At 45.0% G+C, this 13,127-nt stretch overlaps 1 protein-coding gene across 1 annotated transcript in view; it reads left to right on the top strand.

Annotated features, from left to right (window-relative positions):
* The first annotated feature begins 246 nt into the window (after positions 1–246).
* The window catches only part of LOC132385868 (nuclear factor 7, brain-like), a 31,989-nt gene continuing 19,108 nt past the window's right edge, over positions 247–13,127 (top strand). The window contains exons 1-5 of the mRNA XM_059958102.1: positions 247–723; positions 1,359–1,454; positions 1,865–2,098; positions 3,769–3,791; positions 3,879–3,997. Coding sequence (XP_059814085.1) covers positions 313–723; positions 1,359–1,454; positions 1,865–2,098; positions 3,769–3,791; positions 3,879–3,997 — 883 coding nt within the window. The 5' untranslated portion in view covers positions 247–312. The remainder of the gene's footprint in view (positions 724–1,358; positions 1,455–1,864; positions 2,099–3,768; positions 3,792–3,878; positions 3,998–13,127) is intronic.

The raw sequence follows: 13,127 nt of genomic DNA, 5'->3' as shown, positions 1-13,127 counted from the left end.
GGAGATTCATTTGACATTTCTTGTCACACAGGGTTTTTATGGGATGGGGTTGCTAGCCTCATGCATGACCCTTCTACTTTCGTATCCGGGCTTAGGCAGTCTATGGCTGAGTTTTCATTCTGTTCTGACTTGCTTAATCTGTTTCTGATCCCCCACTGATCTGGAAATTACCACAATTCCTTCCCACAGAGAGCAACATAATGTTCACTCCATGAGACTACAGCGCGCGTAGTGGACAATCTCAGTACTGCAGGGGATCATTAGCTCCCCGAAAGTGAAAGCATTCTGAATCAGGAAGTGTCGGGAGTTAACATGGCTTCGAAAGGACCGGCCGAGAGTTTGAGCGAGGAGCTAATTTGTCCTGTCTGCCTGGATTTCTTCACCGATCCGGTTACACTGGAGTGTGGACACAACTTCTGTCGCTCTTGTATCACACGGTATTGGGAAAGGGAGCGGAGAAACTCCTGCCCGGAATGTAGAGAGGTGATTGCTGACCGCACCCTCAGGGTGAATCGGGCCTTAGCAAATCTGGCTGAAAAAGCTCGAAATCTAAACCTGTATCCGAAAGGGAAGGAAAGTAAACGTCACTGCGAGGAACATGAGGAAGAACTGAAGCTGTTTTGTGTAACGGACAAGACACTGATCTGTGTGATCTGTGCAGTGGCGGAGGAACACAGAGAGCACCGCTTCAGGCCGATTAAAGAAGCTGTTAAAATCTACACGGTAAAAGTAACATTAATTTAATACTTAACGCATTTCCTTTGTCCTACATACCATCACATGTTGCCATCTCCAACGGGATTCTAGCAAATCTCCATCCAACAGCCCACGTCCACACCCCAGAACTCTCCGCTCTCTATACAGATCGCGCTCTACGTACTGTATTGCCCTGATCCACTCGCTCCTCCCGACTGATCTCCCTCCTGGCACTGACACCTGCAAGTGGGACACCTCCTCCCTCGTCACCATTCAGGGCCGCAAACAGCCCAGTTCCTCCCGTTTCTTCCATGCTCGATTGTCCTCTCGTATTAGATTCCTTCTTCTCCAGCCCTTTACCTCTTCCACCTGTCCCCTCTCAGCTTCTCACTTTATCACCCTCCCCCACGTTCCCCCTCACGTTGTCTCACCCGTCACCTGTCAGCCGGTTCTCATCCCCAACCTTTTCATTCTGGCTTCTGTACCATTCCTTCCCAGTCCCGATGAAGGGTCTCATCCCGAATCACTGACTGTTTATTTCCCCTGAATAGATGCTGCCTGACTCACTGAGTTCCTCCGGCATTTTGTGTGATAATCGGGTTTGATCACCTGTTTCTTTTGATGCATCTTTGTTTCTATTTCCTTCACTCTCTGACTTCCAGGATCAGCTAAAATCTTCCTTAGACTCTCTCACAAAAAAGATATTAGACTTCCAGGAAAAGGAGCAGCAACAGAAAGAGAAGATTTCCGGAGTTCAGGTGAGGCTTCCTGAGCGGAATTTCTGATTTTACTGTCGAGTTTTGCTCCCTTTAATGCAGAATAGCCGAGTATCACAGCTCCAGTGCCCTGGGTTCGATCCTGACCTCTGGTGCTGTCTGTGTGGAGTTTGCATGCTCCCCCTGTGACCACGAGAGATTCCGACACATCTCAAGAACATGCCGGATGAATGGCTAATTACTGTTAACCCTGTAAAGGTGGGGAGCATGTGCGTGAATCAGATGGGAGTTTATGGGTCAATAAGTGAGAATAGGTTTCAGGAAAACGTGAGGGAATGGTGTTGACGGGAATGCCCTCAAAAGTAGCATGGACTCTAACAGACTGAACTGAACGACAAAAGGAAACAGAGCACAGCAATGCAGTATATTAATTTTCACCTTTCATTCGACAGGAACAGTCACACAGCCTTCAGTCCCACATCACATCCCAGTTTGCTGAACTGCGCCAGATTATCACTGAGAAAGAGCAGAGCTTACTCAGGGAACTCAGGGAAGAAGAGAAGAGGATTCTCAATCCAATGGAGAAAAATCTTCGGGAGATTCAAGAGAATATAAGGATTATTCAGGAGGAAATCTCAAAGTTAAAGGAACAGATGGATCAAAAAGACAGTGTGATGTTTCTCAAGGTGAGGAACAAGGTTCTCCAATCACTCCAATAATGACATTTCAAAATGTCCAAGATACACTTTCAGTCCTTCATCAGCAAAATACAATCTTAAAGCGATGAAACTTCAGGGTAATTCATTGTGAAGTAAGCTGCAACACAGCGGTCAAGAACAGAATGACATCCGCCCGTCCCCAGCTCAAAACTGCCCAGAACAAAGTACAGATGTGTAACTTTTTCCCTTCGCTTTTACCACGTCCCCACTCACGTGACGAGTTACCATAATAAACAAGTAACACAGAATACAATGCAGACAGAAAACAGATGTGTTGCCCCTACACACAGCATTTACAAATGGCAGTAAACTGTTTCTCACCAGACAATTGATGCAACTATTCAGGGTTGTTATTGTCTTATAATAATAAGATTATTAAGGTTTGGACACGCTGGAGGCAGGAAGCATGTTCCCGCTGATGGGTGACTCCAGAACCAGAGGCCACATTTTAAGAATGAGGGGTAGGCGATTTAGAACAGAGGTGTGGAAAAACTTTTTCACCCAGAGGGTGGTGGATATGTGGAATGCTCTGCCCCAGAAGGCAGTGGAGGCCAAGTCTCAGGATGCTTTCAAGTGTGAGTTAGATAGAGCTCTTATATATCCCAGGGTCAAGGGATATGGGGAGAGGGCAGGAATGGGGTACTGATTGTGTTTGATCAGCCATGATCACAGTGAATGGCAGTGCTGGCTAGAAGGGCCGAATGGCCTACTCCTGCACCTATTCTCTATTGTCTATTGTCCCAAAACTGGACTTCCACAACTTGTGTACATCCCAGGACGGAATGCACATTTCTCTGAAATTATTTACTCTGTTCATAACACAGAGCTGCTGACTATGTCCTTAATTCTACGTTTAGTGTCTTCTAAAACTCCCATTAACACCCAGTTCCAGTCACAGGCTGTGAGTGTGTTTGGTGCGGTTGGTGTGAGGGTCTCTTTGTTAATCAGTGAGAGTAAAGAATTTGACCCACACATCAGACTTATTTTCTGTATCTGGTTTCCATCAGATTAGGGAAACTATTATTGTCTCTTTACTTTTACAGATAACATTCAAATGAACATTCAATCGTTCAAAACACAACCAGGCCATTCGGCCCATTTTCTCCTCTCAATTTCCCTGCTTCACAATCCTCCTGCCACTTGCTCACCACAACCAGCAACAGTGCCCCAAAATCTCTGGTCCCTCACGTGTTTATCCAGCCTCCCCATTACATTCAATCTCTGCTGTTCCATTTCACCCACTCCTGTGGCACTGAGTTCCACATCCTCTTCACTAAATTTCTTGTGAAATTTGTTAAAATCCATCTGGAATTACATCTCCCCATAAATAGAGGTACTTTCCCCAACTGCACACAATTAAATCCATCACTGATCTTAAATTCCTCCATCCTATCATCCTGACGTCGTATCCAGATGATAATGCACAGCCTGTCCTGGATTCCCTGTCAGTTTCATCCTCTCAGTAATGGTCTGACATTCAGAAACTTTCCCTGTCATTTACCCCATGGTTCTGTATTGTCTGTGTGTATGAGTGATTGAGGGAGTGGGAATTTTCAACACCTTGTAATGATTGGATGAAATTCAGAATGTGGACAGTAAGTCCAAGTCTAATCAGATTTGTGTTTTATTTATTTCAGGAGGAAGCTCGTCGGAACAGGAGGTAGGACATGCTATTTACTGAAACCCTGAATGGATTTGCAAAATAGTTCAGAATAGTAATTTATAACCAGCAGTTTAATATTTACAGGATTAATGATGATATCCAGGAATTATCAGTGACAGATGAGACCCTATCGGTTGAAAAATTCGATCACCTCTATTTGTTGAACACAGTGCTGAGAGAAACGCTTGATGCTATTAATCGAGGTAAAACTTACAAAGATTCATTTCTCCTTATTTATGAAGCTCAATTTAGCTCCAATTTGAGGCAAAGATTGTCTGTAATACTGGGCTGAAGGGGAACTGAAGTTTATTTCACATCAACCCCACTGGCTGGGAGGCATCACTGTCGCATGGTCAGCTGGAGATGTCAGACCCCTGAACACACCAGCACAGGGTCACAATACAACCAATACACGGGACTGGCAGATGAACCACTGTGTTCCAATCCCAGGCAAATGCACTAACACACCAGGACATGAGTTTGGATCTACCAGAGGAACTGGGAACTTAATACTGATGATAATATTGTAGGGGATAAAAGCAGGTATCAGTGTGGTGACAGGGATTGTCAGGAAAATACACAAGTCCTTCATGTGCGCTGTGAGTGCAGACTCTGACTGACACAGGTCTTTCCCCTTCCGGATCAGCATCTCTCACTGTTGTTAGAGGCAGAAGAGGGGAGTGGTCGTGATCGGGGACTGAATCGTCAGGGGAACAGACAGGACAATCTATTGATGTGAACGGGACACCCGAATGGTATGTTGCCTCCTGGGTGCCAGGGTCAGGGATGCCTCGAATCGTGTCCGCAGCATTTTAGAGAGGGAGGGAAACGAGCCAGATATCTTGGTAAATTTTGGGACAATGACATTGGAAGGAAAAGCAAAGAGGTCCTGAAAGTAGAATTTGGAGAGCTAGGTAGAAAGCTCAGAAGCAGCACCCCCAGGGTTGTAATTTCTGGATTGCTGCATGTGATACGTGCTGGTGAGGGTAGAAACAGGATAATTTGACAGATAAACATGGCTGAGAAGATGGTGCTGGGGACACGGATTCAGGTTCTTGGATCATCGGGATCTCTTCTGGTGGAGGAATCACCTGTTCAAAAGGGATGGGTCGCACCTCGACCCGAGGGAGAACAATATTCTCACAGAGAGGTTTGATAGAGCCGTTGGGGAGGGTCTGAACTAATTTGGTGGGGGGGGGGGGTTCACGGGAACTGGAGTGAAAAGATAGGACTGATAGTAAAATGAAAAGATAGCATGCAGTCAGGCAGATGCGAAGAGAAAATTGCAGCCAGCAAAGTGAGTATCAGTGCATTAGGGATGCAGAATCAAAAAGGGTAGCAGATACAGTACACAAAGTGTTATATCTCAATGCATGGAGTATGAGAAATAAGGTGGATGATCTTGTTGCACTATTACAGATTGTCGTGTATGATGTTGTGGCCATCACGGAATCGTGGATGAAGGATGGTTGTAGTTGGGATCTGAATGTCCAAGGTTACACAATGTATCAGTGGTATAGGAAGGTCGGGTGAGGGGGTCGTGTGGCTCTGCTGGGAAATCAGCAGCAAGATGTGACATAGGATTGGAAGATGATGAATCTTGTGGGTTGAGGTAAGGAACTGCAAAAGTAAAAATGACATTGACAGCAGTCATATACAGGCCACCCAACAGTCAGTGGGTTGAGGCCTAGAGATTACAACTGGAAATAGAAAAGGCTGATAAAAAGGACAATGTATTGAACCAGAGGTGAGTAGTTAAAAGCAACCTTAGGAAGCAGTGCTCACAACAACACTGAGTTCAAGTTGATATTTGATAAGGAGAAATTAAAGTCTGACATTGTAGAATTTCAAAGAAGTGAAAGAAATTACAGTGGTCTGAGAGAGGAGTTGGCCAAAGCAAATTGGAAGGAGATGCTGGCAGGGATGAGAGCAGAGCAGCAATGGTGTCAGTTTCTGGGAAAATGAGAAAGGTGAAGGATAGATGTATTCCAAAAATAAATAAATACTCAAATGCCAAAATAGTAAAACCGTGGCTGACAAGCGAAGACCAGTTAATGTAAAGGCAAAAGAGAGGGCATACAACTAAACAAAAGTTAATAGGAAGATAGAGGATTGAGAAGCTTTTAAATATCTACAGAGAGGAACTAAAAGAATGATTGTGATGAAAAAAATAAACAAGAAATTGATTTGAATTGAATTGACTTTATTACTTACATCCTTCATATACATGAGGATTAAAAATCTTTATGGTACATCTCCGTCTAAATGTGAAATTTATAGTAATTAATGATGAATAATATGTCCAACGGGCTGATTAATATAACATAGAAATCCAGTTAGGTCCCCACGAGTTAATCAGTCTGATGGCCTGGTTGAAGAAGCTGTCCCGGAGCCTGTTGCTCCCGGCTTCTATGCTGCGGTACCGTATCCCGGATGTTAGCAACTGTTACAGTTTGTGGTTGGGGTGACTCTGGTATCCAATGATCCTTCAGGCCCTTTTTATACACCTGTCTTTGTAAAACAAGTTAGCAAACAATATCAAATTGTTTTTCAAGTATTGTAAAAAAAATAAAACAGAGATGAGAGTGGATATAGGACCGCTAGAAAATGAGGCTGGATATATAATAACGCGGGATAAAGAGATGGCAGATGAACCAAATATTTTGCACCAGTCTTCACCATGGAAGACACCAGCGCTGTGTCCGGTGTTGAAGGGTGCGAGGGAAGAGAAGTGAGTGCAGTTACTGTTACAAGGGAGAAGGTGCTCAAAAAGATGAAAGACCTAAAGGTACATAAGTCACCCAGACCAGATGAACTGCACCCCAGTGTTCTGAAAGAGGTTGTGGTGGACATTGTGGAGGCATTTCAAATGATCTTTCAAAAATCATTAGACCCTGGCATGGTGCCAGAGGACTGGAAAATGGCAAATGTCACTTAGCCCTTTAAGTAAGGAGGAAGGCAGCATTAAGGAAATTATTGACCAATTAGCCTCACCTCAGTGGTTGGGAAGAAATTGGAGTCAATTGTTAAGTGTGAGGTTATGGAATACTTGGTGACACTGGACAAGATAGGACAAGTCAGCATGGCTGCATTAAGGGAATATCCTGCCTGACAAACCTGTTGGGATTCTTTGAGGAGATTACAAGCAGGATAGATAAAGGGGATGCAGTGTATGTTGTATATTTGGAATGTCAGAGGGCCTTTGACAGGTGCCACACATGACGGTGGTAACCAGGTTAAGAGGCCAGGGTATTACGGAAGAGTTACAGACATGGTTAGAACATTGTCTGATTGGTAGGAAACAGCGAATGAGAGTAAAGGCATCATTTTCTGGTTGGCTGCCAGTGACTCATGTTCCACAGCAGTCAGCATTAGGACACCTTCATTTTATGCTATATATCAAGATCTAGCTGATGGAATAGACCATAAGATATTGGAGCAGAAAAAGGGCCATTCAGCCCATCGAGTCTGCTCCACCATTCAGTCATGGGCTGATCTAATTCTTCCAGTCGTCCCCACTCCCCTGCTTTCACCCTATACCCTTTGATATCCTGGCTAATCAAGAACCTGTCTATCTCTGCCTTAAATATGACTTGGCCTTAACAGCCACTGGTGGCAACAAATTCCACAGATTTTCCACACACTGACTAAAGTAATTTCTCCACATCTCAGTTCTAAAAGGACATCCTTCAATCCTGAACTCATACCCTCTTGTCCTAGAATAGATGGCTTTGTTTCCAAGTTTGCAGATGATACAGAGATTGGTGGAGGGGCCGGTAGTGTTGAGGAAACAGTTAGGCTGGACAAGGACTTGGATGAGGAGAATGGGAAGGGAAGTGGCAAATGATATACGATGTTGGAAAATGCACGGCCATGCACTGTGGTTGTAGAAATAATGTGCAGGTTTTTTTTTCAAATGGGGAGAAAACCCAAAGAGCTGAGTTGAGAATGGACTTAGCAGTCATTCTGCAGAACACAGTGGTGAGGCTGAGGCTTTGTAAGGTACTAGTGAAGCCTCACCTTGAGTATTGTGAACTTGGGCTCCTCGTCTAAGAGAAGATGTGCTGGCATTGCAGAAGGTTAATTTCATAAGGATGATTCCAGTAATGAAAGGGTTCTCATACGAGGAACGTTTGATAGCTCTGTGTCTGTACTCGCTGGAATTTAGAAAGATGAGGGGGATCTCATTGAGAACTTTCGAATGTTGAAAGTCCTAGACAGAGTAGATGTGGAAAGGATGTTTCCCATGGCGGTGGAGTTTAGCACAATAGGGCACAGCCTCAAGATAGAGGGGGGTCTATTTAAAACAGATGCGGAGAAATTTGTGCCAGCGGCTGGTGAATTTGTGGAATTTGTTGTGTGTATTTAAGGCAGAGCTTGATAGGTTCTAGATTGGACACAGTATCAAAGGTTACGGGGAGACGGCCAGGTAGAGGGGCTGAGGAGGGGAAAAAAAGGATCAGCCATGATTGAATGGCGGAGCAGACTCGATGGGCAAACGGCCTAATTCTGCTCCTATGTCTTATGGTGATCAGACCACTACATTGAAGCATTGTGATAATGAGCTCGGACACACCAACAAGCATTGACATGGGCCAAGATTTCATCTCGGGAGAAGCACACAAAACATAACCGGCCTGGCAAAGCTCCCTCACACACATACACAGGAAGGACTGGCAGATTGTAGTCAGAGCCTCAGCAATGTACGTTGTTATTTCCCTCAGTAACCTGGAAACCAATCTCTTCAGAGACAGTCATTTATTCATTAAGCAACTCAATCACGTGTGACACATTGTCAACACACACCAGACATGTTATCACACACTGTAACATACAAATTCCTCAATGTGCACACTCTCCTTCAATGTGTATACACACCACACGGATATTTACCACAATCAACACACACACACACACACACACACACAGATATACTATCAGAGTGTGACACACGGCCACAGAAATAGGCACAAATTCCCATTTAGGATTGAAACCTGCCGTCCTTACCCAGTCTGTCTGTTCTGTGGCACTGAGCTGCCCTCTGTCGTGACGTCACATCAACACTTCACAGACAGACTCCGGGGTGAGATTCCTCAGGAGGATGATCTGGGAGGGTTTGATTGATGTTGAACTCACGGCCCACTTCATCAATCTGCAAGACTAAGATGTCTTCTTGAGCATGGCCCATTTGTGTGTGTTTGCCCCCCCCCCCATCCCTCTAACCATTTCCCATCTGTGTACCTGCCAAAATTTATTTTAAAATATTTTATCTTTACCTGTTTCTTCAGCGTTTGAGGGCAAATTCCATTTACCAACCTCCCTCTCTGTGAGAATGTTACCCGATAGACCACTCAGAAAAATTTCCCGTCTCACTTTCAATCTGAGGCATCTGGTTCTGTACTCTCATTTCTTGGAAAAAGAAACTTTATTTAAGCTCCTTATGAATTATTTACCTCAATAAGGGGTCATTCCTGAACATCCTACACTACAGCTGAATAGCCCAAGCTTATCCACTCTCTGATTTTAACCCAGGCCCCCAGTCCTGGTAACATCCTCCTGAAGCCTCCTGCCCAGTGTAATGACATCCTCCCCAAATTCGGGAACCGGAAATGCAGACAATACTCCAAGTGTGGTTTATCATCGACATCAAAGGCCTTGCTGAATTTCATGTGGACAGTGTGGAATAGGCTGATGAATACAGGACTGAAGGTGTGTTTTTAGATTGGGACAAGAAGGGCGGCGTGGGAGCTAAATTCTGAAGGAAGACAGTGTAAAAAAAAACTTTGCATAGAAGAACGGCGAGACTGCACAGGACAGCGCAGAGAGTTTAAAAAGATGACCACCCTATACAGCGGGCAGCGGAGTGGGTGGCAGCAGAGTGTAGGGCTTTGGCTCAACGGGCTTAGGCGGTAACGGGAAGAGGCGATAGCGAGGCACCGACTCTTTTTCTCCCCTTGGCAAATCGGCCCGGACGGACGGGGGAACAGAGGGCACATTAGCTAACGGTTTAAAAAGTTTGTGTGTTTGGTGAAGTAAGTGGGTGAGTAGACCTATCTTTCTTTGTTTCATTCCTGTAGAATTAGGTAGCATGTCTGCAGGGTTAGTGCTTTGTTCAGGGTATCAGATGTGGGAATCCTGGGAGACCTCCAGCCTCCCTGATGGCCACATCTGCACCAGGTGAACCGAGATTCAGCTCCTCGGAGACCATGTTCGGGATCTGGAGCTGCTGCTTGATGACCTACTGCTTATTAGAGAAAATTAAGAGGTGATAGACAGGAGCTACAGGGAGGTAGTCATCCCTAGGCTACAGGGGTCAGAAAACTGCGTGACTGTCAGGAGAGGGAAGGGAAATGCCCGGATACTGGAGAGCACCCCTGTGGCTGCCCCCCTCAGCAACAAGTATATCGTTTCGGATGCTGTTGAGGGGGATGACCTGACAGGGGACGGCCACGGTGACCGGGTCTCTGGCACGGAGTCTGGCGCTGTTGTGTAGGAGGGAAGGAGGGAGAAGAGGAATGCGGTAGTCATAGGGGATTCCATAGTCAGGGGAACAGACAGGAGATTCTGTGAGCCTGGTAGAGATACCCGCATGGTGTGTTGCCTCCCAGGTGCCAGGGTACGGGGTGTCTCGGATCGGGTCCAGAATATCCTGAAGGGAGAGGGCGAGCAGCCAGCTGTCTTGGTACATGTTGGTACCAATGACATAGAGAGGAAAAGGGAGGAGGTCCTGAAGAGAGATTTCCGGGAGTTAGGAATGAAGCTGAGAAGCAGGACCTCCAGGGTAGTAACCTCAGGATTGCTACCTGTGCCACGTGCTAGCGAGGGCAAGAATAGTAGGATCAGGCTGATGAATGCGTGGCTGAGAGACTGGTGCAGGGGTCCGGGCTTCAGATTCTTGGATCATTGGGATCTCTTCCGGGGGAGCTATTACCTGTTCAAAAAGGACAGGTTACACCTGAACCATAGTGGGAATGTTTAATAGAGCTGTTAGGGAGGGTTTAATCTAATTTGGCAGGGGGGTGGTAAACCGGAATGATAGAGTAGAGGAGGGAGAAAACAGAAATAAATCTAAGATAGTGAGCAGTAAAGATGTCAGGAAGGACAGGCAGGTGATGGGGCAAATTTGCAGCCACTGGGATGAGTTGCAGTGCAATCAATGCAAAAAGTAGCAAATACTGGACTTAAGGTGTTATACTTAAATACACACAGCATAAGGAATAAGGTGGATGATCTTGTCGTACAGCTACAGGTTGGCAGGTATAATTTTGTGGCCATCACTGAGACGTGGCTAAAGGATGTATGTCTCTGAGAGCTGTACGTCCAAGGATACACGGTGTATCAGAAAGATAGGCAGGTAGGCAGAGGGGGTGGCGTGGCTTTATTGGTAAGAAATGATATTAAATCATTAGAAAGAGGTGACATAGGATCGGAAGGTGCAGAATCTTTCTGGGTTGAGCTAAGAAATAGCAGGGGTAAAAGGACCCGGATGGAGTGGAGTAAAGGAAATTACAGTGGCACGAGAGAGGAACTGACCAAATTTGACTGGAAAGGGACACTAGCAGGAGGACAGCAGAGCAGCAGTGGCTGGAGTTTATGCAAGAAGTCAGGAATGTGCAAGATATATTCCAAAAAAGAAGAATTTTTTTCAAATGGAAAATGGTTGCGACTGGCTGACAAGAGAAGTCAATGCCAAAGTAAAAGCAAAGGAGAGGGTATTCAAGGAAGCAAAAATTAGTGGGAAGACAGAGAATTGGGAAGATTTAAAAGCGTACAAAATGAAACTAAGAAGGCCATTAAGGGGGAAAAGATGAAGTATAAAAGGAAGCTAGCAAATAATATCAAATAAGTTACTAAAAGCTTTTCCAAGTACATAAAGAATAGAAAAATGGGTGAGAGTGGATATTGGACAGGTAGAAAATTATGCTGGAGAAATTGTAATAGGAGATAATGAGATGGCTGAGGAACTGAATCCTCACTGAGGAAGATATCAGCAGTATACCGGACATTCAGGGGTGTCAGGGAAGAGAAGTGTTCGCAGTCACAATTACGACAAAGAAAGTACTCAGGAAGCGGAATAGTCTGAGGGTAGATAAATCTCTAGGACCAGATGGAATGCAGCCTTGAGTTTTGAAGGAAGTAGCTGTGGAGATCGCGGAGGCATTAGCAATGATCGTTCAAAAGTCAATAGACTCTGGCATGGTTCCAGAGGAGGGGAAGATTGTAAATGCCATTCTGGTATTTTAGAAGGGGGTAAGGAAGCAAAAAGTGAATTATAGACCTGTTAGCTTGAGAAATGGTTGGGAAGTTTCTGGAGGCATATGACAAGATAGGCCAAACTCAGCATGGTTTCCTTAAAGGAAAATCCTGCCTGACATACCCATTGAAAGTTTTTGAGGTAATTACAAGTAGGCTAGACAAGGGAGATGCAGTGGATGTTGTGTACTTGGATTTTCCGAAGGCCTTTGACAAGGTGCCACACATGAGGCTGATAAACAAGATAAGATCCCATGGAATTACGGGAAAGTTACATACGTAGATAGAGTGTTGGCTGATTGGCAGGAAACAGAGAGAGATGAATAAAGGATCCCATTCTGGTTGTCTGCCGGTTACCAGTGGTGTTCCACAGGGGTCCGTGTTGGGGCCGCTTCTTTTTATGTTGTATGTTAATGATTTGGATTATGGAATAGATGGCTTTGTAGCTAAGTTTGCTGATGATACAAAGATAAGCGGAGGGGACGGTAGTGCTGAGGAAACAGAGAGTCTGCAGAGAGACTTGGATAGATTGGGAGAATGGTCAAAGAAGTGGCAAATGAAATACAATGTTGAAAAGTGTATGGTCATGCACTTCGGTAGAAGAAATAAACGGGCAGACTATTATTTAAATGGAGAGAGAATTCAAAGTTCTGAGATGCAACGAGACTTGCAAGTTCTTGTGCAGGATACCCTTAAGGTTAACCTCCAGGTTGAGTCGGTGGTGAAGAAGGCGAATGCAATGTTGGCATTCATTTCTAGAAGAATAGAGTATAGGAGCAGGGATGTGATGTTGAGGCTCTATAAGGAACTGGTAAGACCTCACTTGGAATACTGTGTGCAGTTTTGGGCACCTTATTTAAGAACGGATGTGCTGACATTGGAGAGGGTTCAGAGAAAATTCACTAGAATGATTCCGGGAATGAGAGGGTTAACATACGAGGAACATTTGACCGCTCTTGGACTGTACTCCTTGGAGTTTAGAAGAATGAGGGGGAAACTCACAGAAACATGTCGAATGTTAAAAGGCATGGACAGAGTGGATGTGGCAAAGTTGTTTCCCATGGCGGAGGAGTCTAGTAC

This window comes from Hypanus sabinus (assembly GCF_030144855.1).
Source record: "Hypanus sabinus isolate sHypSab1 chromosome X2 unlocalized genomic scaffold, sHypSab1.hap1 SUPER_X2_unloc_30, whole genome shotgun sequence".
Taxonomy (NCBI): Eukaryota; Metazoa; Chordata; class Chondrichthyes; order Myliobatiformes; family Dasyatidae; genus Hypanus; species Hypanus sabinus.
Note: the sequence above shows the minus strand (reverse complement) of the source record. Positions and strands in the feature narration are given on the sequence as shown.